Source organism: Mizuhopecten yessoensis, unplaced genomic scaffold, assembly GCF_002113885.1.
Source record: "Mizuhopecten yessoensis strain PY_sf001 unplaced genomic scaffold, ASM211388v2 scaffold11179, whole genome shotgun sequence".
Taxonomy (NCBI): domain Eukaryota; kingdom Metazoa; phylum Mollusca; class Bivalvia; order Pectinida; family Pectinidae; genus Mizuhopecten; species Mizuhopecten yessoensis.
In genome coordinates this window covers 2199396-2226946 of record NW_018408919.1, presented here as the reverse complement: position 1 = coordinate 2226946, position 27551 = coordinate 2199396, and the positions used below count along the sequence as shown (strand labels likewise).

The 27551-nt window shown below is 35.8% G+C and overlaps 1 protein-coding gene across 7 annotated transcripts in view; it reads left to right on the top strand.

Annotated features, from left to right (window-relative positions):
• The window catches only part of LOC110440341 (protocadherin-9-like), a 73361-nt gene that overhangs the window by 43074 nt on the left and 2736 nt on the right, over nt 1-27551 (top strand). For 6 of the 7 annotated variants that reach the window (XM_021483353.1, XM_021483356.1, XM_021483357.1 and 3 more), the window contains 3 exons: nt 14971-17762; nt 24238-24414; nt 26982-27117. In XM_021483353.1, coding sequence (XP_021339028.1) covers nt 15096-17762; nt 24238-24414; nt 26982-27117 — 2980 coding nt within the window. In that variant the 5' untranslated portion in view covers nt 14971-15095. Of the gene's footprint in view, nt 1-14186; nt 14812-14970; nt 17763-24237; nt 24415-26981; nt 27118-27551 lie in introns of those variants that run through there. The other variant, XM_021483359.1, reaches the window with a different exon arrangement.

The following is a 27551-nucleotide window of genomic DNA, read 5'->3' as shown; positions in this document are numbered from 1 at the left end:
AAAGTATTAGTGGCGAAGTGTGACTGTTGCTTTATGCAACGTTCAAAGTGGAGGTTAACCTATTAACTCCATTTACAGAAGTCGACAGTCGGAAAGCGATAGAGACGCCAAACACCAATATTATTATTATGCCCAGGAGGACAGTTATAAACAGACATTCTCCATAAAATGTAAATGAAATTTTCCGATTTGTTTTTCTTTCATAACAAAATATGTAATAAGCTATTTAAGGGCCTGGCAAATGTTTGCATTATCAGAACCAATATTGACACAGGTAATTTTCTGGATGAACAGAGGCGAACTGTGATTTTAAACATATGGCTTAAGAAGTGATGTTTTGTACAAGAAAAATATTTTCGATGCATAAAATGGTTATTATATCCCTTACTGACGTCTAGAGGCCGGTTTTAAGCCCGCGGTATCTTTGACTGAGGTGAACTTTCGACCACATTTAAAACATTATAGAAGCAACCCTGTTGTGCCTTCAATAAAGAGGTCGTCCGTATATTGACATTTGACCCTGAAGTATGACCTTGTGGTACCAACACGAACATCAGCTTTACAAGCAAATAGAAGTTAGCCCACATTTTTAGATGAACAGCACAAAAAATTATACACCAGAAGAAATTTCCTGTACATTTACGAAAGAAAAAATCATTTGATCCATTCAATATGTGAATTTTGGGAATAAAAGATGTTTTGTTTATATCATTGTTGGAAAGTAAAAAAATCCAACATCTTGATTTTTCAGAGCTTTGTAATAGTGTGGAGCTGGTTTTGAAAGCTACATTAATTGTTGCTAGAGTCACCCAATCAATTTACTAATTACACATATCTAGATTTACCTCTTTATAGCTGCTGGTATACCTGCTTGAAAGACCACCTCTGTTAAGAGGCCACTTGTGTTAAGAGAAGACTACTTGTAAAAATCCAAATCACAATATGAATTATTTTCTTAAAAAAAGGACCTGTTTAAAGAAGCCACCTTCTATATTGTGGAGACAACATGTGTTATTAGGGTCACTTTGAAACCTCAGTCACAATTATTTCCATGTTACATTAAATGACCTGTTCTAAGAGACCTGCAATAAGATTAGCCTTTATGGACATCTTTAAGATGGTCTTTGAGTAAAAGTTTGACTGTCATTTACAAAATTAAGGAACCATTTTATGTTTCAATAACTGGTGCGTGATTTCAACCTAAATTTTACAACAGCCTGTTTCTACATAAATTGGGAAAATATTGCAATATTTTTATTGAAATTGGAAAGATATTTCTCATTTTTCCTTCATTTTAGAAAAATGAAACACGTTTTTTTTGTTTCAAGAGGAAGCAGGCTTTATTTCGCTGTAAAACAAAACAAAAAAGACTAATAATTTACACACCCACTGGGTATATATATTGATAATGTATTAAGAGGTTGTCATTATAGTTGAAGTTTTAAAATTAGGGATAGGATCAACAAGATATGCCACCATAAGTGTATGTTTACAAATATCCTTAAGCTGCTATCATTTCGTTTGAAAATGCCTGTCAAGTGTTGACACTAAACCATATTCGTTACATAATTATTGATATAAGTAATTATGATTTACATAAACTAGTCGTTTTATGCTACTAATAGTAGCAAGTGTTGATTTCTAATTAATCTGTTAATGATATATGTCAGCAAAGATTATCATAATATTATGTATAAATCAGGACATTTTGATCCCCTTACAAAGACTGTCAATAGTAAACAAAGATTATGATAATATTGCGTATTAATCAGGAAATTTTGATCATCTTATAAAGATGGTCAATTAGTGAACAAAGATTATGATAATATTACATGTTAATCAGTTAATATTTCAGGTCACTTTATAAAGTATGGACATTCCCTAATCTGACAAAATCTTTAAAAAAGGTGTACTAATTTTGATAGACACTAATGAACGCTTCACCTGTCATGAATTTCACTTGATCCGTCATTGTCATTTAAAACATTTTTATACCCATGCACTATTTATGAAATTTAGTGCCATTCATACCCCCATGACCTGCAAAAGGCATACATACTTAATATTTTCTGTAATCTTAATTTTAAGATCTGCTCTACCCGTACATGTTCGAGACAGCCACCATATATTTTGGTAAGCTGATTACCGATTAGAGTATGTGGGTGTTGAAAGGTTTGAGGAAAGGTGGTACACTTATATTATCCTGAGTTTTAGTTGCGGATTACATATTTCTTCTTAACTGCCGTTATAATCTTATCCAGTCCCCCCTATAGTGGGAGTTTTAGTATGATCCTTCCGTCTTGTGGGGTTGATTGGTCATATACCTATTTGATGTTAGAGTGTGTTTTCCCTCCCTTCCCATCGTTCCCTCTGGCCATGGGCTCTTGTATTCAACACCCACTTCCTTGTATGCACAGAGTAGCCAGATGGTGAATGGTGTTTTCTATTTAGACTCTTTCCAACACAAACACCTTAGGCTACTCCCCACTACGTATTAAAGTTATGACCAATGATGTTTCCTGTACTATTATCCTCCTCCTTTTAACATCCCCCTCCCCCCACCACCACCACCCTATCCATATCTCCCTTTATCAGAGGGACAAAAGACTATTATAGGGGTGCTGCTTTGAAAAATGAAACTTTATAGAGATTTTGTATAGTTGTATACCTTTTTATATTTGGGTGTTGGTTTAAAAACTAAAATTTTATAGAGATTTTGTGCAGTTTTATATACCTTATATCCAGGGTCAGTGTAGATTTATAGTTTCAGTTGGGTGCTGTTTTGATAAAATTGAATTTTATTAAGCTTTGGTGCAATTTTATACCTTATACATGTAATATAATCTGGGTCGGTGTACATTTCACTTCACTGGGATGCTGTGAACAATACCTAGAGATTTGGTGCGGTTTGATACCCTCATGCATGAATTAAGGTGGAGGAGGTCAATGGCAGATGTTGTTTTAAATATATATCACAAGCTGAGCATCATAATCTGGATTTGGTTGGGCCAAGGGTTGTGGGAGGGGGAGGGTTAATCAAAAAGGGTAAAAAGTATTATTTTAAAATCTAGTTATGAAGTTCAATATGTTGTGAAAAACTTACAGGAATGTGTAGCATTTTGTTGAATTCTAATTGCCTATAAACCTTTTTGAAGTCTGAAATTCATTCTCTTAAACTTACATTGCTAATGATGGTAGACGTTCTGTAATGCTTAACATATTTGACTATATTTCTCAAGTGGACATTTCAGTTATAAATTCCCTGGATTTTTTCAGAGACAAATTAAGATCAACATTGGTTTATGTCAAGGTGATGTGACACAGTTTTACCTGTCATTATACATTGTCATGGATACCAGGTGAAACTGAGCAGGTATGGTGGTTGAAACCGTATAAATAAACCGATTGACTTCCACGGATAAAACCGGCCAATTAAACCAATTACCGTTGTCAGCTTGTCAGAGAAAAACACGAGTCTGGGGGAGATAAAGTTGGAAAAACATTTATTTGTGGCGGACATTGGCAACGAGAAACATTTATCCATGTCGATGGGATCCTGCTTGGCAGAGCCGAATAAACACACTTATCTTTAGCATGTGATAACAAATGGCATATGGTTAAAAAAAAAAGGGGGGTAATTGTATCTAAAGCAGAATTCAGAGCTGCGGTTTTCCAGGCGGTGCAGTTATGTGACAATCGGGGTAAAAACAAACAGAGCAGAATTTTGATAAGAGAACGTCTGGACTTGAGCATCATGTAACCTCTCTCATTTGGCTGAGCTCCAAATTGTCCCGAGTAGGCCAATAGACATTCACAATTACCAGTGCACCTGGTGAAGGATTTTATTTTTTTGCTAAGTGGAAGGTCTTGAACTATCAAACAAGGTATGATATACTCCTGGATGACTTGAAGTGTTTCAGACACAAAAACATTTGGGTGGGTTATGCGTTCTGTTGTTTATTGTCATGCCATTTCTTAAGGAGAAGATCTAACTCCGGGTGTCCCTAAATGTATGTGTCATTTACTTTTTCGCTTTTTACAAAACTTGTACAAGTGACATTTAATAGTTTAAGACATACTGGGAGATTTAGTGAAGTCTTTGGATAGCTAGGTGTCACCCATATCTCACTAATTCTTCTCATTAAACTCCACTTTTATAAAAGTGAAACCTAAACTTACTTCCTGAAGTACTTTCTGTCCTGGTGGTTTTTCCCGCCTTTTTCATAGGAAGTTTATATATCAACCTTCCTGCTAGAATAGTTTTACAATGCATGCATGATTGTAGAAGGACACAGTAGTGTGTGTAATGATAAAAATATAGATTCTTACAATTGGTTAGTCGATTTGGTGTCTCAGTAATCATAAGTGCAAGACATGGACTTGGTACAAGTCAGGAAATGGTCTTCCTTTCATTAATTGTGTTTCTATGTTTATATGATACAAGTTGGAATGTATATATCTTTTAGTATCTTTGATACTTATTCATCATCCCTTATTTTCCCCCTCCCTATCATAATTAATGCCCCACCCCCATCCCCNAAGCTCCCTCCCTACAACACCATGCATCAAGCCACCCCCACCCCTACACCTGTAACATCTATAGCACTGACTCCTAGCTACCTATAGCATGTTGGTGGTGTGGGAGGAGGGAAGGGGGGAGGGGGTCAAAGTAGGAAGAGGTTGGATCAAGGAGGATGTACATGGTTTGGTCGGAGGTATACATAGGAAGTACCTTATTCACTGTAATAATTGCCCCAACCCTTTTATACACCCTTCCTTTTATTTATTTATTTTTTGTTTGGGGGAGTGAGGGAGCGGCGAAGGGGGCATTTATTGAAATTATATATATATATACTCATTCCCTTTTTAAGACATGGCCTCCATTCTGGTTCAACAGTTTCGCAAATTGACATTTTAAGAAGTATTACAGAGAAATGTCTCCAATAGTTATGTCCCCTTTACAGCAGCCGCCACAATCTGTATTTTATTATCTTAAAAAGCAACTCTTTCAGCCACCCTGGGTGCTAATTTTGGTCAATGTGGTAGAGGGGTAATGTCAATAAGGAGGAGTGTGCGGCCCACATGTGTGTGCCCCTCCCTACCTGTATATACTATACCTGACTAATGAAAAAGCACTTTTTCTGTTACTCATAATTTTCCACCTTTAAATGGTTGACCTAAATAATCTGCTTTTAATTATAAGGGTCACACTTTCTTAATTGGGAACACACACCTGTCAATCTATTACCTGAGTAATCTTTAATGAACGGTGATCACACTTTCTTCATTAGAAACACACACTTCCCTCGTTATGATTTTTAATCTAAATCAGATTTTCACGGTCTATATCACTAATTGCCTTACGACAAACGGCTTAATGAACAGACCAGAACATTTCTTCAGCCTTTAGCACAAAGACAATAATTATGAAAGGGGCGATACTAATTAATATGTATTTAATTATGGCCTTGGAAAAATACAAAACTTTGCAGCAGTCATAAAAAATGTCCTTTGACTTTGAAAACTACTTATAAAGGATTAGTAAAAAAACATTTTGATACAATTTATGATAGAACCTTAGAATATTATAATGACCTTCACACTTTGGGTGATCATTTACCTCAAGGCCAAACTTTTATCCTTTGATTTTTTGAAAAATGAAATAAAACGATTTACAAAATATTGTCAATATTTTTCTTAGATTTATGACCTTCACACCTTGATCCAATCTTTATTTTTGTACAAGGTTGTTTTTCCCTAAAAGTGCTGTACATTTATGTGTGTGGTACCCTTAGGGCTCAAGTGGTCATTGTCCCTGGACCCTTTGATCCACCTGTGAAGACAATTCCCTATTGTCCATAGCCAGGTAGGACCTTGTCAGGTAAAAAACATTGTCGGGTGGAACAGCAAGTAAAATAAGTACTTACAAACTAGATCATATTAATTGGTTGTGATTGGGGCTGTGATAATCTGATTCACGGCCCTTTATCTTGCGTGTCCTGCACACCCTAGTAACGACCGAGCCGAGTGGGTGGAATGTGCGAGAGAGTCTCTCTGACTCCCTCAGGCTTACTCATTCAAAAAAACAGGAAAATGACCAATGCCCTTAACAAGCCGAGAAACTCCAACACTTTTGACCAGCTTTTGTTGCTGACCCTAGGGGTCCCCATGATTGGCTAAGAGGATCTGACACAGTGCAAGAAAGCAGAAAACAGATCAGGCTAATTACGGAACTTCTGGGTACAAACTAGCGTGTCTCCTTCAATACCACTTTAATAGTTCAGTGTAATTAAGGAAATGAAAGAAAAGACCCACCCAAGCAAACATAGGTCAGTCAATGGGAAGCCTAAATTCCTGACAGCATCGGTCATTGACGAAAGCGGTCGTCTCATATCAGAAACATTTAAATCCCTTTCAGATTGGACATGATACCTATGGGTGCTGCTTCAACCCGATGTACAATTTGACCAACGACCACTCAAGTCTCCCCACCTGCAATGGTCAGACTCTTCTCAATTATGCTGACCCCTTCCTTTTGTGATCAAAAGGTATATATTTGACCCTCGTAGTTACCAAACCATACTTGAAGGTCAACACTTAAAATGTACTTTCTCAAGAGTAGAGCGATAATTTTACGAGAAGATAAATATACAAAAAATATTAAAAAGTCTTCTATGAGCTTCAAAAGTGCTTTAAAATATCCTAACATATTTGCATGATACATGTGCTGTATGCACAGAGAGATGAAAACCTAAGTCTTAATTGTGACTGATTTTAATGGGGGGNGGGGGGGGGTTCAGAATTTTAGTAAAAATTATGAAAACTTCTATTTTTTCCCATAGAAATGATTAACCAACAAAATGTTCAGCAATTTTTGGCCCATAAACCAATTTCTTTAGAATTTTCATTGATTATTGTTAGGTATTGAGGAAAAGTGCAGAACTAATACATGTATTTCTTACCGGAAAAAATCAGTATATATTAATAGAGAGATGAAAACTTCAGCCTTTCGGCTGAGTTTAGCCTTTCTTCAGAATTTTCCCATAGAAATGATTAACCAATCAAATGTTCAGCCTTTTTGCACATAAACCAATTTGTCATCTCTGTTCGTACTGAGTGCCATCAAAAATTTGTGGGAACCTTTCTCTATAATTGTGTACAATTCAAAACCATCGAAATAATTTACCAAAGATGGCCATTGTATTTGGTATTATTAGAACTGCTGAGTATGAATAGCTGACAACCTACCAACAAGATCCTTGTTGAGATGTCACGGATTAGGGCAGTGTTGTTATCCCCAAATATACACATTTATAATTCTCCAGGCTAAATCCTAACAATACCGACCCCTGCCAGCTCAAGGGGAATGTGTATCCACAGACAAGATCTACTGGATACTTACTGGTCAACACAGGGATTAGGGAACGCTATGGTTAGCCCTTGTAGTGGTCATCTTGGTCCCATTGGGTCTGGGGGGGTCAGGCCAAACAAGCCATTAATATGTTGATACCCCAAACCTCGCTGTTTACAATAATTCTCCACACAGTTCACTTTTCCTCTACTCAGAATTTGTACAAACTACGATATCACGCGATCATTTATCACCCAGTATTACAACACTGTGAAATGATGTCTCCAAAGTTTTATTTCTCAGCTGTCCCCGCTATCAGATGGCTGGCAAATTCATTTTGCAGTTTGAGATAATCTAACACTTTTTGGCCAGATATTTATCATATAGATTTCATTCTCAAGTATTTGGTTTGGACATTTTAGCTCTTTTTAAGATTTTGCTTAAGTGGTTTGAAATATATATGAGCACTGCTTAAGATAAGTCAAAAACCCTGTATATTGGGAATACAAATTCCATGCGAATACCAGGAATGTTTTTCATATGTTTTTCCCAATTGGTGGTCAAGAAAAACTGACCATTTCCCATGCACCAATTATAAAAAAAAAGGGGGAAAAAATATAATACGAACAGAAACTTTAGCTTTTCCTGGTTGTCAGTCTTCCGAATGAACATTATATTAAATGTCTTCACTTTTGTTCTCTAATGCTAATAGAAAATTTATCTGAATATATAGTAAAACCTTGTTATACAGCCAGATTTAGATTCGGCCAAATTTTGGCGTTATAACAAGGTTTGGCAATAAATTCAGGAAAACATATAAAGGATTTCTTAAGAAAAAGGGACCTCAAAATATGTTTGCTGTATGCAAGGTGGTAGCAACGAAACGAGGGGCATTACGTCAAGGTTATACTTCAATTACAAGTGTTGTAATGATCAAATTAAAGATTTATTTGTATATAATTATTCAAGATATATATATACACTGCACTTTTACAAGCAGTAAATATGTCATAATGTTTTTAACGAGACCAAATTTTCCAATATTCAGATAGTCTGAATTATATTCAATATACAATTATGTGTTAATCCTTGTAATATGATAAATACAGTATTATTACTGGGTTATTTTTGGAACAAATAAATATATATGATATTCAAATGAAATATTCATATGTACAAGTATATACCTGTATTTCCATGAATATATTTATATTGATTGAATTTTGCACAGGTGTATTTGCATAATATGTCATCGACAATATTGATGTCTATTTCATCTTTGTTTGTTGACCAATCCGCTTCAACTCGTCCGGGCAATGAATTCTGCGACCCATTGTTATGAATTTCCCATTGTTTCATTGGTGGATCGGTCTGTCTGGATTAGCCAGTTCCGAAGATAGCAATATTTATATATCCAGGGAGATTTAGACTATGTACACAATATCACCTACAGAAAGTATGACTAACCCCGAAATCTTATCCCAAACATCAGCTTGGACAACTGGTAAGACCTTCTAATCAGCTGGAACTGGTTGTCAGGGTACACTGCTGAGTAAATTTGAAAATGATCCTTTATTAAGTTTAGATATGATAAGGCATTGATTGGCGTTTGATGTAAATGAGAACGGATCAGACAGGTATTATGGTGAGACAGTTTGAGAGACAGTTATCCAGAAGGGTTAATTTAGCCAGGTAGTGTAATATTGTCATGAAGAGCAGATACAGTTCATGTAAGAGAAAGGATTTCACCTGCCAGGTATAATTTGGGGTAGATAAATATGGACGCCCGGGTTGAGTTCATTTACCCTGGTGGCATAACCACAAAAAGACGTTTTTTGAGGTAAGTAAAATAAAACCTCCAATTTCAAAGTATTTTGCTGAAGAAATTGACACAGTTATCTTGAAGATCTTTCAAATTACAAGAATCAGGTATTTGAGATTACGTAAAAGTTACATGCCAGTTACAAAGTGTTATTTTTAAAGAAAGAAACCGCCATCTTGTTGATTTACCAGGTAATTCAGGTACGGTACAAACAAAAAAGAAAAAAATACTTTAATTTCCAAGTATTTGGTTGAAGAAACAGACACATTTATCTTGGGGATTTAACCCATTCACCCCTAAATTTTACGCCACATTTGAACCTTACCAAATCAAAGACTGGTCAAGTTCAGTTTAAATATGTAGGGGTGAATGAGGTAATCAAGGTATGGTTGTTCTAATTAATCTAATCACCAGAAGCAGGTATTTGAAGTATGTAAAAATAATACTCCAGTTGTCAAGTATTATTTGGAGGCACGGTAGTCTAGTGGTAGGACGCCGGGCTCGTGACTGAAGGGCTGTGGGTTCGAGTCACGTCACAGCATTGTGTTGTATCTTTAATTTGAGCAAGATATTTTACTATACTTGTTCCAGTCTACTCAGCTGTAAATAAGTACGTGGTTGGGCAGTGCTAGAATTATTGAATGCTAGCTGTGAGCGCCGAAATGGCAGCACAGGCTGTATGCTCCCCCGTAAGGGAGTTGAAAAAGATATTGGCTGGTTGCGAAGGCCCTATAACCACGGATAATAATTTTTGAACCGCTTTGAGACAACCTACAAACTAGGTTGTGATAAAGCGGTATCTAAGAACCTCAAATTATTATTATTATTATTTTCAAAGAAAACAACACCGCTATCTTGTGTAGTTACCGGGTAATTAAGGTATGATTCATTGTCCCAGGTGGTCTAATCACATTAAAAGCAGGTAACTAAGGTACGGTGCATAAAAAGGATTTTGTTGAAGAAGCTGACACAGGTATCTCTTAAAGTTAATTAAAGAAGCTATAGCTGTATAGGTGTATTGTCCTGTATTTGTTGATCAGGTAAGAAACATCATTAGTCTTGACAGGTGTTCTATTGAGAAAGTAGATAGACAGGTAGAGCCAGAAAGAATAATTAAGCCAGGTATCTGAATATCAGGTAAGTCAAGAGAGGAAAGTAATACTTTTAGCCAGATACACATTTTTATCATTAATGAAGATGAACAGGTGAGAAAATTAATGAGATTTTCACTTTAGAGTTGGCATAGCGATAGAGACAGTGAAATGGACAGAAACAGGTGTAAACTTCACCTTTAACGAAGGGGCTAGCTAACTTGCTGCATTGTTGTAAACACAAAGGTAAGACTTTCACATTAATGCGCACCTTTAACGAGGACACAGTATTTAACCAGGTAAGGACGACATAAAAAGTCTTGACAAAGTAGAAGGTTAGAAATTTAGATTTTACGACTTATTTACCGGATAAGTATGATCCTTTTAGTAAGCAATCATTGCAAACAAGAGTAGTGGACAGGTTGGAATTAAAATCTCATTTGTCCCGTTTGAGAAAACAGTTATATGGGGAATATGCTATTTAGATAAGTGGATGACAATGACAGGTGTATAGGTAACTGCATGAAATGAACAATTGTCCATAATTGTCAACAGGTACTGGCAGAACAGGGTATATACATCTAACCTTTAGACAAACATATAGCTGCTGATGATACAGGCTAGGTGAACGTGTCTACCGTAATTCTACGCTTAGCTGTTACCTGATAACAATTACGCTCTTCTCGGAGTGTGGGATTGATCATGTAACCATATGTTACGACACTGATGTGTCATATCATCTCCTATTGGCTGAAATCATCTCATACGTCCTACACCTACCTGGTAATCGACCTGCAGCGTGTTTTTGACTTATTGGACAAATACTTTGTCACTGACCGAAATCTTTACGCTGAACAGAATATATTCTATTTTTTTTATTCATAAGGTGTTTGTTGTTTCTTTTCACACCATATGTGTCCATCAGAAAAACATCATAACGCTTCAAATTCAGCTTCATAACATCAATAATACCAGAAGTCAAACAGTCGACATATTTCATATATAGATAAATATTGAAGGCAAACTTCAATATATCAAATGTAGGTCACAGTGACCTATATTTTCCGCTTCATTGACTTTGGTTAAACTTTGCATTTAGCTCCATTTTCATCAAAGTGGTAACAAAGGCATGTGTTTATTTTACAAAGAAAGGAAAATTCTAATGAAAGAAATTGATATTTACAAGTAAAATTTCTAATGTTAGAATGCTAAGTATGATTGTATGCACTTTTTATGCGTTGCTTACAATTAATGCGTTCATTAAACTCAGACATTAAGCTAAGTTTAGACAGCTGCTTTTGAACAAACCTTTTCGAACTAAGAGCAATTCAACAAACAATTTTGTTACTTAATTAAACTCATAGGTATATCGATCAAGGAATGAAGCTGGCAGTACTTTTGGTATTAATTGTAAAATGTTCCATTTTCATGAATTTTAAAGTAAAAAAAATCATTTGGTTCAATTTTTTTAGATCACTCATTTTTCGAATAGATGAAATATTTTTGGGGTCATAAAATACATTTAAGACTTGGAACACATTTACACAAAAAATGACCTGATTTGGTATAAAAACCTGAGGGAATACTAGTGTGGGTTTGACATGCAATATGTCAACAGAAACTTCCTTAAATAAAGTCGACAACTGTTTGTTTTTAAGGAAATGGATTGTGTCATTTTTCTGTCCATTGTTCATGTGAAATGTACATGCTTAATAAAATTGTATTGTCTTTTTATCAAATATTTACAACTGAAACATTTTAATTGTACCATAGTTTGGTAATAATACATTTGTATCACAGAAAAAATGTTCCATTCTGTGCAAAGTTTCTTCAACTTTAAATTTTATTTTGTTTGGTTAATTCCGTTAAAGAAATGTTCATAATTTATCAATTTGAAGGGGGGAAAAAATGAGTTTCATATTAAGGAGTCAAAATTGTCAGCTGTAATCAAGAATATTTGAAATGTTCAAAAACTTTTTGACAATTCTGAAAATGAAATTTACAATCAGAGTTGACTATTCTTAGCAAACAGAGCTTTAAAACTGTGCATATCATGGTGTGAACTTCGTTGACATATTTTATGAACTTTTGTCATGAAAATCTTTTTTACTAAAGCTCAGACTGATACAAAGGTGTAATTAATAGCGGTTTTCCCCACAACATTAAACGGACAAATGAATTGCGGCTTTTATAAACACAAAACTGTAAGACAATACCTAACGGGGACAGCGATTAAAGAAGTGTCGATAATTGTTGACTCATTAACCGCACACGGAAAAACATACAGGGTCAGTAAAAACCTTTTCTTCACAGAAGAACAACGCCTCCGTTATTCTGATTCTCCCTTCAAATGTTGGCACCGTAAACTGTGATATACCTCACCCGACCAAACGCTTGATCGACCTGATCAGATTTGGAAGCGATTTCAATAGAATCCAGTTTATATTGCACTTGACAGAGTATCGAGTCGATTTGTGCTCAAACGATCTCGGAGTTGTAAAGATCGGGGTCACGATTTTCTGACCCATGTGACTAATGCATGTGTAACAAATCACAATACGATTCCTGTCCATAACCAACCTCTCTGATCAGGTCTAACTGACAATTTACCGACTCAAATAACTGCGACGATGGGGCCGATTTATAAACCTGTTGGTCAGGAAAATACTCTGTCTATTTACTGTCAGTGATCAAGATAGAAATTGGGAAATTGAGTGTAAGAAATGGCAAAATAATTTCTTTAACTCTCCTTTGTTAGTTAGACCCAGAACATTAACTGTTATCAAAAACCTTTAAATTGAAAATATAGGCTTAGACCCCAATTCAGACAGAAACTTGTATGAAAGTCATGGCCAGGTTTGTGTGTATACCTCTGTGTGAGGCGTGATTGGTTCACCTAACACTTTCAATGAGGAAGAACGATTCTATAAAAATGTTGATTTTGGACTTGAATCTAAACTGTGGGGTCACACTGTCAGTGTTTGTTGAGTAAATAAACAGTAGGTAAATGGTTTATTTACACCTGTGGACGAGTAAAGTTTGTATTTCTGCTCCGTCCAATTACCGCTTCTGTTAGGTCATTAAGTAGTTGTACAAACATCCCCAGTAGCCATGCAGTGTCCAGTTTCAGACTTTTAAAACACCTTCAGCTTTAACCAAAGGAAACTATGAAACTAACATCTGTGACATATTTCCTAAAACACCGAAACTGACGACGAAATGTACATCATTTGGAGTTGCAAATGACCACTAGGCAAGAACAATGGTTAATATTCATTGTAGCTAGGATAGAATTAAATAAAATTGTAATATTGAGAGATGGGGATATTAAGCTTTGGTGTGACAACGACCGCACAATATAACACGATTATACAGCTATGCTAACGTTTGGATTCTATATCACCACAGACTTCAGGAGGGCCTAGCTGTCAGTCTGGTTCAATATTAGTTTTAAATTCAAGAAAGAAAAGTGTCAGGTCCTCTAATAAAATGATTAAATAATCAAACTGTATACTTTTCCACTTATAAACTTTTCCAACTTTTCAAATTTATAATTCATGCTAATTAGTTATCACAGCCACAACATGAACTTTTTCATCCTATGCATGAAAAACATTAAGGCAATTGATCTAAAAAAAAAAGTTTTTATGTTTTTTTTTTTTTTTAATTCTGTTACTATTAATGTTCTATGACTTAACAACGTTATATTGTAATAATTCAGTATTTCATAGAAAAAACATAATTTTAAAATAATTTGGATTGTTCATGAAAATATTTCATTAAAAAACAATAGATTTCATTTTTTAAGAAATTACTTGTTTTGCTTTTTTCTTTATTCTTGAAAGTACCAATTACTTATAGAAATTATTCTGGCAAAACAGTTTCTTTTCATAATTAATTTCTATTAATTTGGTAAATTGTTGTTTGTGGTATGAAAGTGACTTTGGCAATAAAAAGTCTCGGTAGGTGTAAAGGAGAGGTGAGACAAACGTCGGCACTAAAACCCCAGAATAATGATAGATATTTCACGGCTTGGTTCCTGTGCACATAAAAACAAAACGAGATAAAAGCCTGACCATACGCAGGTAGCACATGGTTGAAGAATGCTCCCAGTTCTGTCATCACACCTATGTATAAAGGTGTGTTGGGGTGAGACATTCCCCACCCATCTGTGGACTGGTACCCCTGTGGAGGTGTAAATTCAACAACCTGTTGGTCGGGGCTAGTACTGTGCCTTTAGTCAGCTAGTATATAGTAGGGAGCTAGCTAAGGTCACGCTTGATTGTACTACCATTTTATGGCAGTGTAGGGTTTGATTGACTGCTTTATCACACTCTATCATGATCGTCCACTCTGATTGGCTGGCTGGTTTGTGGGCGGGCCTTCACATTGATTTGTGCCTCACACATAGTAAGGCTGTAGATCTGTAGTATAGAGAACGGTGGAGCAGAGCATGTGTATATAGCACTCTAGTAGAAAACATATTTATGTAATTAATTTCCCTCTTTTTTTTTGGAACTCTGGATTTCGTTTATGCACTTAAAAAGGTAAGGTGTTTTAATAATGATTAACATATATTTAGTATTAATATTTTTAAAATAATCATTTATATTTATATGTGTGTATGTTTTAGAAGATTGTGTCACGTACCATGTATATTTATATATTTTTGCTGTTGATTTCACCGTCAACCTCTTGTGTTATAGGTTGGGGAGGCTGAGCGTGGGAACTATATAGTGAGACGGGGGACGCACACAGCATCATGACATAAACTGTGGATATAAATCGAGTGTGTAGATAGCGCTCAAATACACTGGATAGAATTCTCAAAATGGCAAAAGATTTGTGTTTAATTTTTCTGACAGTTTTGTTTTCTGTGAACCATGTTGAGACTTTGTCTCATACTTACACAATAACAGAGGATTTAGTGGGACCTGTTCCTCTGGGAAATATTGCTCAGGATGTGAATTTAAGTAGTCAACTTTCGGACTCCGATGATTTTTCCGAACTCCGTTATAGTTTTCTTGCCCAAGACCACCCCCACACGTTTCGGTTTTCTATAGATGAAATCACTAGTGCTATTACAACCAATGACAAACTGGATAGGGACTTGATTTGTGAGTTTTCCCCCGATTCTTGTGAGTTGTCACTGGAAGTAGCAGCCCAATCTACCATTGGAGTATTCTTCAAAAAGATCCAAGTTACTGTGGTGATTGAGGATCTCAACGACCATGCCCCGAGTTTCGATGTTGGTGTTTTTAACCTGTCTATATCGGAGTTGTCCCAAATTGGTCGCGAGTTCACACTGGACAGTGCCAAGGATAAGGACAGCAAACTTTATTCTGTGATAAAATACAGTGTCGTACCCGCATCTTCCCCCTTCACAACCAAGTTTACGATTGACCTTGTCGGCAACACCGATGTCAAGCTCAAGGTCACCGATGAATTAGACCGTGAAGTCAATGGCCATTACCAGCTTAAAGTCATAGCTGAGGATGGAGGTTCGCCACCCAAAACTGGTGTTCTCAATGTTAATATTACCATTGAAGATGAGAATGATAACTCACCGACCTTCACCTCGCCGTCGTACAATGTCAGTGTGAAAGAGGACATTGCCATTGGGACCATCATCTTGGAGATGACGGCCAATGATCTAGACGTGGGAAAAAATGGTGAAGTTATCTATAAGATCAGTAGTAATCAGCCACCGGAAATCCAGGCTCTGTTCACTATGGACCTGACAAGTGGGAGACTTGGGGTTGCACAGACTCTCATGCCTGCGGAGACATACAAATTAATCGTGGAGGCTTACGATAAGGGAGACCAGCCATCAAAGGCACAAGTTTATGTTTTTGTACATGTGGAAGACTCCGGAAACAACCCGCCAGAAATTAAGCTTAATTTACTCTATGGTGGGGATCAAAATGTCGCCAAGATTTCTGAGTACGCCAACATGGGGTCGCCTGTTGCTCACGTCGCAGTGACAGACCCAGACACTGGCAGAAACGGGATTGTCACGTGCTCCATCTCTAACTCTGAGGACTACTTCCAGCTGCAGAGGTTAGAGGTCAATGAATATAAGGTCATCGTCCACAAGCCTCTGGATCGGGAGATCCAGGCACGTCATGATATTTCAGTGTTCTGTGAGGATGTGGGTACTCCCCCGTTAAACAGTACCAGGACATTCTCCGCTGTCGTCTTAGACGAAAACGACCAGTACCCACAATTCTCAAAACCTGTGTATACAGTAACCTTCCCCGAGAATCGCAACAATGGTGAGGTCATTGTACAGGTCACCGCCAGTGACCTTGACGAAGGTGACAATGCCAGATTAACCTATGTCCTAGATGGAGATTCAAAGGGATATTTTAATATTGATGACACTGGACGGATATATTCCAACATTGCATTTGACAGGGAGACAACTCCGTTATTCAAGTTTCAGGTGATCGCTTCCGATCATGGCGATCCACCCATGTCGTCGACGGCAACCATCGAACTCAACATCAGCGATGAGAATGACAACCCGCCCGAATTCACTGACACAGATTACACTGCCATCGTCCTTGAGAATATGCCCATTGACACGTCTGTGACACAAGTTTATGCATCAGATCGTGATGCCGACTCCAATGGTTATGTGACCTTTGCCCTCGCTCCAAACTCACAGGTGCCCTTCTTTGTGTCACCAGATGGTTCAATTCACACCACAAAGGTCCTTGACCGGGAGGTCATCAGCAAGTACATATTCTATGTTGTGGCCACTGACCACGGAATGCCACCAAGACAGAAGTCAGCAGAGGTAACGGTCAATGTTGGTGATCGCAACGACAACACACCAGTTATCATCTATCCCAACATATCAAACGACACAGTTCGTGTCCCCTACACAGCTCGGGAAAACACTATCATTGCCGTCATTCAGGCACATGACTTTGACCTTGGCCCCAACCAGAAACTACTGTTTTCGGTCAAGGAGAGAAACGACTCGGATCTATTTAATGTTCTCAGCATCACCGGAGAAGTTATCATAGCAAGGCAGATGCAAGAGTCTCACAGAGCGAGATATTTTCTTCAGATCGTCGTTATGGATCAGGGTACCCCGTACCTGTCATCCGTAACAAAACTCAGCATCGTAGTAACGGACAAGAATGCCACCACAGCGATACCACCAACATCAGACGGGGTCAACAAGTACAATGTGGCTATCGTAGTAACCGTTGTCGTGGTAACCCTAGTGCTTTCTGCCACTATTCTCGTAACCATTTTCATCATTCGGCGTTTGGATCGTCAAAAACAGAAGTTTTCTCAGGGTTTAGTGTTAGATGGAGTTAAACTACAAACGGAAAAGAACCTGGTGAAATCGTCTAACATAACGGGGAAGGCGAACCCGAATCTGTATAGTCCGCAGGGCGAAAGGGTTGGAGTAGGGATGTATAGCTACGCCACCGAACCTGCCCTCGACAGAATGAGTCTCTCCAGCAATAACACTTTCCAGGTATGTTTCACAGAGTTGATAAACACAATTTTTGAGGGCGTAAATTTTCGTGGTTTCATACCAGCTTTTTTCAATCTATGAAAAAGAGAAGGGAGGGAAAACACAGTAGCTTAAAGACATAATAAATATAAAAAAAAATACTGAATTTCACAACAACAAAAAACAAACAAAATAATTTTGTTACCAAAACACATTTAGAAGACTTAATTCACCTTTTAATAATTAAAAATGCCTGGTTTTCATTTTCACAGAAACATTCTCCACTGAGGTTTTTTTCCTTAAATTTTCCTATTGGTAACACATATCTGATGTTTTAAAACAAATCTTATTAACCTAATTTTAAGGAACGTACTTGAAACTTGCCCAGCTAATATTTTTTTCTTTTATGAAGTACTTAAGACCATACAAAATCCCTATCTTTAAAATCATTACTGTAGTCATATCTTTGATAAATCTATTTGTAGTAATAAAACAAATCGGAAAAATACTCCAAATTTATTTGATCAAAACTTATCTTTGATACATAAATCAGTTTCTACATCTCCTAAGTTCATGTAGGTGATATACCTCCCATATCAGGGGCTAAATCTAACTGTTTCTGTGTTTGGAAGTTCATCCTGTATATTTTGAAGCATATAAATAAAATAGATTAGGCACCATCCCTTTTAAAAAGTCTACTTATAATGTAAACCCCTGATAGAAGTTTGTTTATATCAGCAATGAATTCTGTCAGCTGGGGTTATACAGAAATGTACATCTCAAATTACGTTTCTGTTTGTATTACAAGTTCTGTGCATATTACAATTCTGTGTGTATATTACACTAGATTTTATTTAACTGATATCTCAAGCATAGAAGTTAGCATGCAAGCTTAATTGTCTCCAAACATTTCTCGTTATAAGATACATTTAGAAATTCCATTTTAGTGAAACATCCCACATGACAGTGATCCCCACGTGGGATATTATCTGTGTGGTATTTTTTTCTACAATAGGTAATAAAAAACAACAAACAAACAAATTATCCACAATAGAATTTTTAACATTTTCCCACTCTTAATAATATTATTTTGATTTTTGATATTTTTTTGTGTGTTCAGTTCATTAGCAATATCGTCATTATTATCATAAAATAGTATGAAATATACATATAACAATATTGGTCTTGAATGTTGATTTTTGAAAAAAAATGTATGCACACATATATAGGCACAAAATTGTATTAGATTTTAGTACGAAGTGTGGAATTTGTTTAGCGTGAGGATTTTGTTGCGCAATTGTACGATTAAATTTCTGGTTGATTTCTCCGATAGCTTTACACTGTACAAAAGTGTCAACAATACTTAGTTGTATCACCTCAAAACTATTTCATACTCGGTGTTCAGTCTTTATTGTAAAAGGTTAAGAAAAAATATAAAAGAATGTTTGGTCGCTGAGTGATATCAGTAGCTGATGGATGGTGAAGAATTGTCTTTCCGTACCTATTAACAAACTCTGTCAACCTGTCCCGCGGACAACGCGATCGCTGGGGTGTGTAGTTGTCGACACAATAAACTTACCTAGCCCCTATACACGCTATTTCAGAGAGCAAATATAGGTTTTCTTAAAAGTCTTACATTTATAAGTCGTACTATAGGATGGTCATATTATTAAAATAAAAAATGTGTATTTCACACATGAAGATATTTTGATAAATGTGAGTGGTTTTTCGTACTATACAAGTACTACACAAACATACATAAATACTGTCTCCACGCTTATTGAGTCAGTTCTAAATTTGTTTTGAGGGGGAAATTCTCACACTCCTCAATTTAAAGAGAGATATTGGGGATAAGGAAACTCAGAGGAGGTCTGTGTTCCGTGTAAACTCTCAAACATGTGGAGGGGTGTTTCTATGAAGGGGCTCAACTTTCTACTACAATGTCAAGTACCACCCATACAAACCTTACAAGACCAATTTCAGCCTGAGCATGCTTTATGAAATTTATGGAAATGTTTGATTTAGATATTAATCTGTGAAGTAGCGTCTTTTCTGGCAATTTTTCATTAGTGATAAGCCAGGGGATTTGACAATATGGCCTTTTAGGGGGTTTGTTGTAATTTTCCTTGACAGGGCAGTGAAGTTTTGGAGTGATACAAATCTCCTCATTCTGTACAAGGATTAGTATCAAAAGTCTGGAAGAAAAAGATAACAAAATTGGAACAAATCATGATATTTGAATACTATTTAGAAATTACATTTGTCCATGTTTCCCACATATGTCCTCAATAAAAAAAAAACATTAAAGGGAGAAAGAGAGAGAGAAAGGATTAGAAGAAAATTCAAACTTTTAACCAAATAAAAAATACCCCATGATCTGACCGTTTGAAATGACAGATGAAATAAATAATTCCTTGACCATATGTTAGAAATTGTTGACACAACATTTAAAACTCCATGAAGATTAATCTATTGTGAGTAAATTTAAAATACAAATATTTTTTCTTAGTCAAAATATTTATATTTTTGTCTGATTTTTGTTTGAAATATATTGTGAGTAAAAGGTAAAACATAAAAAAAACACTTTTCAGACAAAAACAATTCGAAGTAAAAATAATAGCTATTCGGCCCAATCGTAAAAGTGATATCTTCATCAGACTTTATTGAAGGGCGTAATAAAAGATGTGTAAGTTTTATGACCTTATCGAGCTGGATCAAAGGGTACACGGCATTGTATTGTAGTGATAGAAGTGCTGTCCGGCATTGTGCTATACCGATAGAGGTGCTGATAGAATTGTTTGCTAAGCATTGTGCTGTAGAGATAGGTGCTATCTGTCTTTGTGATATACAGATTGGCCACCCCTTTCAATATTGCACCCGAGCCATTCAAGGAATTTTTAGTAGAATTGTAAGAACACTAAGTTCCCTTATCTTTTACAAATCAGTATTAATGTGCACCAGGGGCCGATTTCAGTGTAAGCCTAATGTGCTACCCAGAGAGCTGTCAAAAGAATCGCCATTATCCTGGCCCCCTCGGGACTTTGTCACGCCCTTTGATGGCCGGCCAGTGCCCTACCCAAAGCTTCAGGGGATGGGACAACATGCTTGCCACCTTGAGTGTGTTTTATGGCGTCTGCAAACATTTAATGGACAAACACATATCAGATTTATTCTAACAGATTGTCTTACCCAAATGGCAGTAAAACTTAGACTTCACAAACACTTAGTCTGGGGACCTTTTAACAGTTTGCGTGACATGAATATTACCGCTTTGTCAAAAAGATCATAATGAAATCCATCCAGGGAATATTTTGCCCTTCTTATGTAAAAGTGTAGGGTTTGGTTTAATTTTATGAATTTTTTTTTCATAAGGTAGGTCTGTAGTTTTGGGTGGATGAAGCGGTTAGCGTATGATTTGGGGGTATTTGATAAGACTTGTGGGATGTTTTTTGTGTAAGTCTAGAGTCGGACGAGGTATCGTAACTTCACTTCTCTGACACTGTTACCTCCCCTAAGGTAAATTATTCAATATGCGCACGCTCGGATCATAACCCGTACTCTCAAATTACGAAACAACTCCAATCTCTGATAACTGTTCAACAGATGCGGCCTTTATCACGAAACAATATATAAAGCAACATATTAAATCGGATATACACCGATTTATAGATCGGAGTATAAACGCTTTGTATTTCGTGTTTCATTTATACAGCTGACATCACATCATTTTGTGAAATATGAATCAATTTCCTTAGCAAGAAATGAATTTTTTGTTGGAGTCCAATTTATTGAGACTTCCTGTCTTAAATTATATCAATATCTTTTCATGAATTGAATATTGTGACAATAATATCTTTCAATTTGTAATATTGCAAACAAAATTATTCAACCAGAAAATTTGTTCATGCTATGATAATTTTTAAGATTTTTCAGCCATAAAAGATCACATTATTTTAAGCAGTGTTGAGAAAATATCACTTGAACATTTTATTATTTGTTTTGAATGACTGATTTTTATTTTTGGCATGAGTCATTTACGGAGAAAATAAACATTTTTGTTTTGATGGATAGAGAGCTTAAACGTTTATCAACAAAACTTGTTTGTCATCATGACAGGGTAAAACAGCCGATATGTCTTCTCCATCACTATACCAGCTTCAGCAATTCTGGCTTAAGATTTCTTAAAAAAAGTTGTTGTTACATTTCAAAGTACATTATGTAGAATCTGCCTTTGTGTCATTAACGAAGGAAGCGATATGTGGTCCCCAGAATGTCTCAGTTCTGTTGTGGAATTTCTCCTTAAGGGGCTTAGTACGAGTATGTAAGATCCCAATCTTTTAACCTCCAACTGTGAAGAGTTCTATACAAAAAGAAGGATTAAACTTGTGTACAATTGTGATTGTTGTATTGGTAGATTTAGACTGGGCCTTTTCTCCATTGGAAATTAGTGTCAGCAGTTTAGTGTAAAAATCTTGTGAAAAGAAGAAAACTAGTAAATTACATGCCAAAAATTGTAAAATCGTTATCATTTCTGGAGTTTAAACATATTTATGTTTGTTTACTTTGGCTTATATAACTGCCTGGTAGAATATTTTTTTAACAAAAGGCTTCTTATTCAATCTTTATTCTAAGTAAAAGTTTTGAAAATCAAAAATGAAATACCTGAAGCTTTCATTCAAAACTTTGTAAAGAATTTGGAACGGGAAAAAGAAACAAAACAAAACAAAGTTTCAATGAAAATACGGAAACTACTTAAACTCAAAAAAATGTTTGAAAATTTGGTATTGTATTTTTGAAGTGATTTTGATTGAAAATGTTACTGAAAGTAATACATCATTTTTTTCTTCAAATTATCCATATCATATTTTATCAGAAATATGTAACATAATAATATGACTGATTTATATAACCGAAGATGTTTGAGATTTATATTATTTGGGGAATACACAAAGGAAGCTAATTCCGTCTCTTCCTGTTCCACAAGGATGGGCCTGTCCAGGGTAATGATAATAAAATCATTCGGCCAGACATTTTTATGGAGAACACATCTTGATGGTGACAGGGGACAGGTCACCTTCTTACAGGCTTCAAAACACATGTCCATCGCTGTAACCTGTGTGACCTCATACAATGTCAATAATTGTAAAAAAACAAAACAAAATGTAGATGGATATAAAATTAGTTTTATCACAGTGAGGAATGATAAAAATGAGAATGCTTAAAAAGATATCACTTCATTAAAAAATATCTAATTAGAAAGAAAAAATAGGTTCAAGATCCGAAATTGATAATGTAAGAATAAGAAAGAGCATTTTTGTTTTCTCAACATAAGGCTGTATGCTGCCTCAGTATAAATATGTACCTCCAAATCAAAAGAGTTCCACATTAAAATTTATTATCAGTTATAAGGGCACACTGAAATTAGTTTTATGCTAATTAATACTCTGGTTTTATGTAATTATTAGACAAAAGTAATTACATGTCTTCAGGGGAAATAACTCCTCTTACAAAATCATGTATGATTTAAAATGTAGTATGTAACCTTAACACATGAGAGGCACATTAAAAAGAAACAATATTACAGTTTTTTGGTGAATGTTGTTGTGCAAGTGTCATTATTAGAGGAAGATAATGCAGATAGTTACTCATTCATGTAATTGACAGTTGGACTAGGAAGTGAAAATAGATATTGTACATACTGTTTTGTGACAGGTACAGTCTGTAGCTGTCACTTAGGGTCTTGTATATTTATATACCTACCTGGTTTACTTATGTGACACCTGCCATTCGTTCTTTAATGATTACAACAGGTAAAATGATAAGCAGTGTTTTCAGGTACATTTGTAGGAAGTTAGGAGATGCTGTAGGTATCTGTACAGTTTACCTGTCGTATGTTTCACGACAGTTTTATGTATCGCTTGACACATTACATCAAAACATACATAAAAAACAAAGTCTGACTCGTTAGCTACCTGTAAGTAATGGTCAGACAAGTTTGTGACACCTGTCCGGGGATTCAAGTAATACAGCATGGTGCTGGTGGGGGAGTGATTTACAAGGAATACAAATTAATTATCTTGATTGTTATTATGATTTATAAGCTGCTTGTATCCTAAACCAAAATCTGACTACAGTCAGTTTAAACATAATCTAAATTAAGTTTACAAAAAAGCTATGATAATAGTAAGTTCAAATATTCATAAAGAAATTTTACAAAATTCAATTTTTTTTTAGTTTAAAAAAATCTTAAATCATAGAACTTTATAACATGATTAGGGAAGTTAATAATTCTTCACGTAATTTAAAAATTTAGTGACCAAATCATAATAATAATTTCTCTTTATTAACAATTTAACCAGGCATTTTTTCGTCATTTGAAATAATTTCACCTACACGGGTATTTTATAAAGCATTATACAGTCAAATGTATAAAATGTATTGCAGAAATCCAATTGTAATCAAATATTTATATAACACTAGTCGTTTATTTCTGCAGGCCTCACATGTTTCGTATGACCACATGGACAGTGGGAGCAAGGAGGGGACACTACAGCGCTGCGACACGCCTCAAAGTGACGTCCATCAGTCCGATCTCCATCGCCTCGCTTCTATTCGACTTCACCAGGCACTCGTACAGTCACATGACAAGGCGTATGCCAATCAGCATGCAGAGGTACGTTTTAATTACGATGTCATATCAATTAAAAAAAGCGTTCAAAATGTCCATAAAGTTGCAATTTTGATAAATATATCTTAAGTGAGTGTTTTTTTTTTTTTTTAAAGTTCATAGAAATGGAAGAACTTTCATAGTATTGAAGTAAATCTAGAAACATTCCTCAACCCCCGCCTTGACATTTTCGTGAATACTAATATATCAATATACATGTATATAATATATCAAACTCATAAGTTTAGGTATTTTCCCGGAAATTTGTGGCAATTTCTGTATATCAACAACCTACTTTTTTTTTTTGGGTATTAACATTTAAAACAAAAAATTATCCAGTGCCAAATGAAAAAATTAAGTCTGCATGGAGATTTTAACCAAGATAATTACATCTAAGGGTATAGAGAAGAGTTTTCAAAGTTCTACAAGTTTAAGGTTTAAACAGTGTTTAAGGTTTAAACAGTGTTTAAGGTAAATGACTCATTTGGGGTTTTTAGGTACGCACTCCCAAAGTAGTAAATACTATTTGTATTTAGTAGTTTAAAGTCATAAGTAGGCTTATAGATGGGGATTCCACTAACACGTGTATGGTGAAGTGACTAGTTTGTCCAGCTTGTGTCCAGTGCAGTGTGTCCTTTCTCCGGCCAACAATGGTCAGTCAGACACAATCTCTTTGTCTGAGATTTCACAGAATGGTGATGAAACGCTCCTTCTCATGACACTATAGAACAGCTATTGTATAGATACCTAAGATATGTTAAGCATTATGGGGTTTTCACTAATTCTGGTATAACATTTCTCTATTCCGTGTTAATTAAACAACCTTAGGCTATTGTGCTTCAAAATTGATTTTGGGTCTGGGTCCTAGAATGGCCCCTTTTAGCGGGCATAACAGCTGATATGGGATGCTGTGGCATTCTTTGTTGTGTTACATCACACTGGCTTGGGTGCGAACCCTGTTTAGGCAGGTGTTGAATCAATGTAGTGATACTAGACATACCTGTTAACGAGAATCGTGTAACGTCATATCGCTAGAAATCTCCTGGTAACAATTGGGAACTAAACTAGTGGATAAAACCATTCAGAAAAAAACAATAGTTCAGCGTTAATGTTGAGGTGTACGAGTTGGACACCAAGGGCCGAGACTTAACGCAGAATTCTCACCAAATCAGCGCTTTAGATTATTATCAGCACCGTTAGCATCGACAAAAGAAACAAACAAGCAGGCAAACCCTATGATCTGGAAAAATGAATAGCAGATTATTTAAATTCTGAAGTACAGATCTGGGGATAAGTTGTTGTGGTCAATGATATCTGGAAATCGGCATTTAACATTAAACAAAGTCGTTGTTAGCTGTAGGGCTCGTGGACGTGTACAGAGGTAGGACAGTAAACAATTCTCGTTAAGGTGATGTTTTCTTGACTCACACCTTTCTCACTCGGTGACAGTGATTAATGCGTGATATCCTATTTATCAGCGAGGAAATAAATTCTTCATCCATCTTTAAAATGGGTCAATCACCCAACTCCTGCGTGTCTTTGTAAAAGGGAAACACTGACTTGATGTCCTCATTTACGGTGAATTGTAATCGAAACAAAAATGTTGTTTTATTTAACGGGATAATCAAATGGCCATTTTACCTATCAGTCAGAAAACCGTGGGATACCGACAGACAGAATCGTTGCTATTATGGACGGTTTAATCCCGATCTAACAGGAAATGACATGAATTACTCTAGATTATAGAATGTTCAGAATTTAAGCGGAGGGATTGTGGTTTGAAAGACAGTCTGCGTGAAATAAGATGTGGACACAGAGAATTCCACAGTATCAAGTTATCAGGTGTACAGTCAAAACCACCTAATCAATTTCAAATCAATTAAATCAATTTCAAATCAATTTCAAATCAATTACAAATTCATAAGAATAAAACTTAATTAAAGTCAGTTAATAGCTGCTGTATTTAGCAGATGTTACAAAGTTCATATTATGATTGAACTCCAGCTGGTATTCACTTGTTCCTGTGACTTCCAGACAAAAAAATAATTTTAAATATTTTACAACAGTTGTAAATCAAGTTCTATCAACTTATACTGATCAGTCTCTTTGGCTCAGGTGGACTACTAGCATGCAGGAGGTCTTAATGTGGGAGGAAACTAAACCAAACATGGGGAAAACCCATGTGATCAGGAAGTGACCCCATTTATTTTTTATGTCCTATCAGGGGTCAAACCTTGGAGAAAGGAGTGTGCATTATTCACTGCGCCACCGACCTCGATCTCCACCCAGAAAAAAAGAAAACTGAATTAAAAGCTAGTATCCATATTTAAATTACATGTAATAAAACAGAATGTGACTTTTTTTTCTAAAAAAAGGTATTTGGGTGGTATGTATAGGTACAAAGTCCAGCTGACAAAACTCTTACCATATATCCTAACAGCAAGAGTCTATAGCCGGCACAGCCGGGGGGGAAATGAAGACATTTAAAATTACTTTTTAATAAAAAATGTTGAAAAAAATTGTCAAATCTTTGGTTTCAAATGCTGACCATGGTGTCCTTTGGAATTTTACAGCTCCCGTATAACAGAGAGGCAAAGAAATCAACAGACGACAACAGCGATACTTCGGGGGACACTATCCCCAGTGACAGTGGACGAGGCGCTAGTGACCAGGAGGAGGTGCAGAGCGTCACACAGTCACATACATCAGGTAAGTTTGTCACACACCTCATAAAATACTCAAAAACTGGCCACATAGTGACATAATTTATCTTGGGTCAATATCTATCTTGTCCATTAGACACGCATGTATGAAATTCTGGGGAAATTCAGGTTCTTTTATTAAAAATGCCGTTTTTTTGTTTGACCATACTACATGTTAAAATGTTGTATTTTAATATAAACAAATTATTACGCGATAATGAAAGATGTCCCCACTTATGTTAGCAAAAGAAGTTGTTGAGTTTTAATGTCAAATTAAATATATTTTTTGAAACTGTGTTAAAAGTTAATATGGGTTAAAAATATAGATAAGTTAACTTTATTTACTTAAGCACAAGTTCTGTGTATTATATTGTGAAAAAAAATATGTAATTCAACTATAGTGAAGTATCAGGACTTTATTGAAAGCGTGTTAAGCTTATA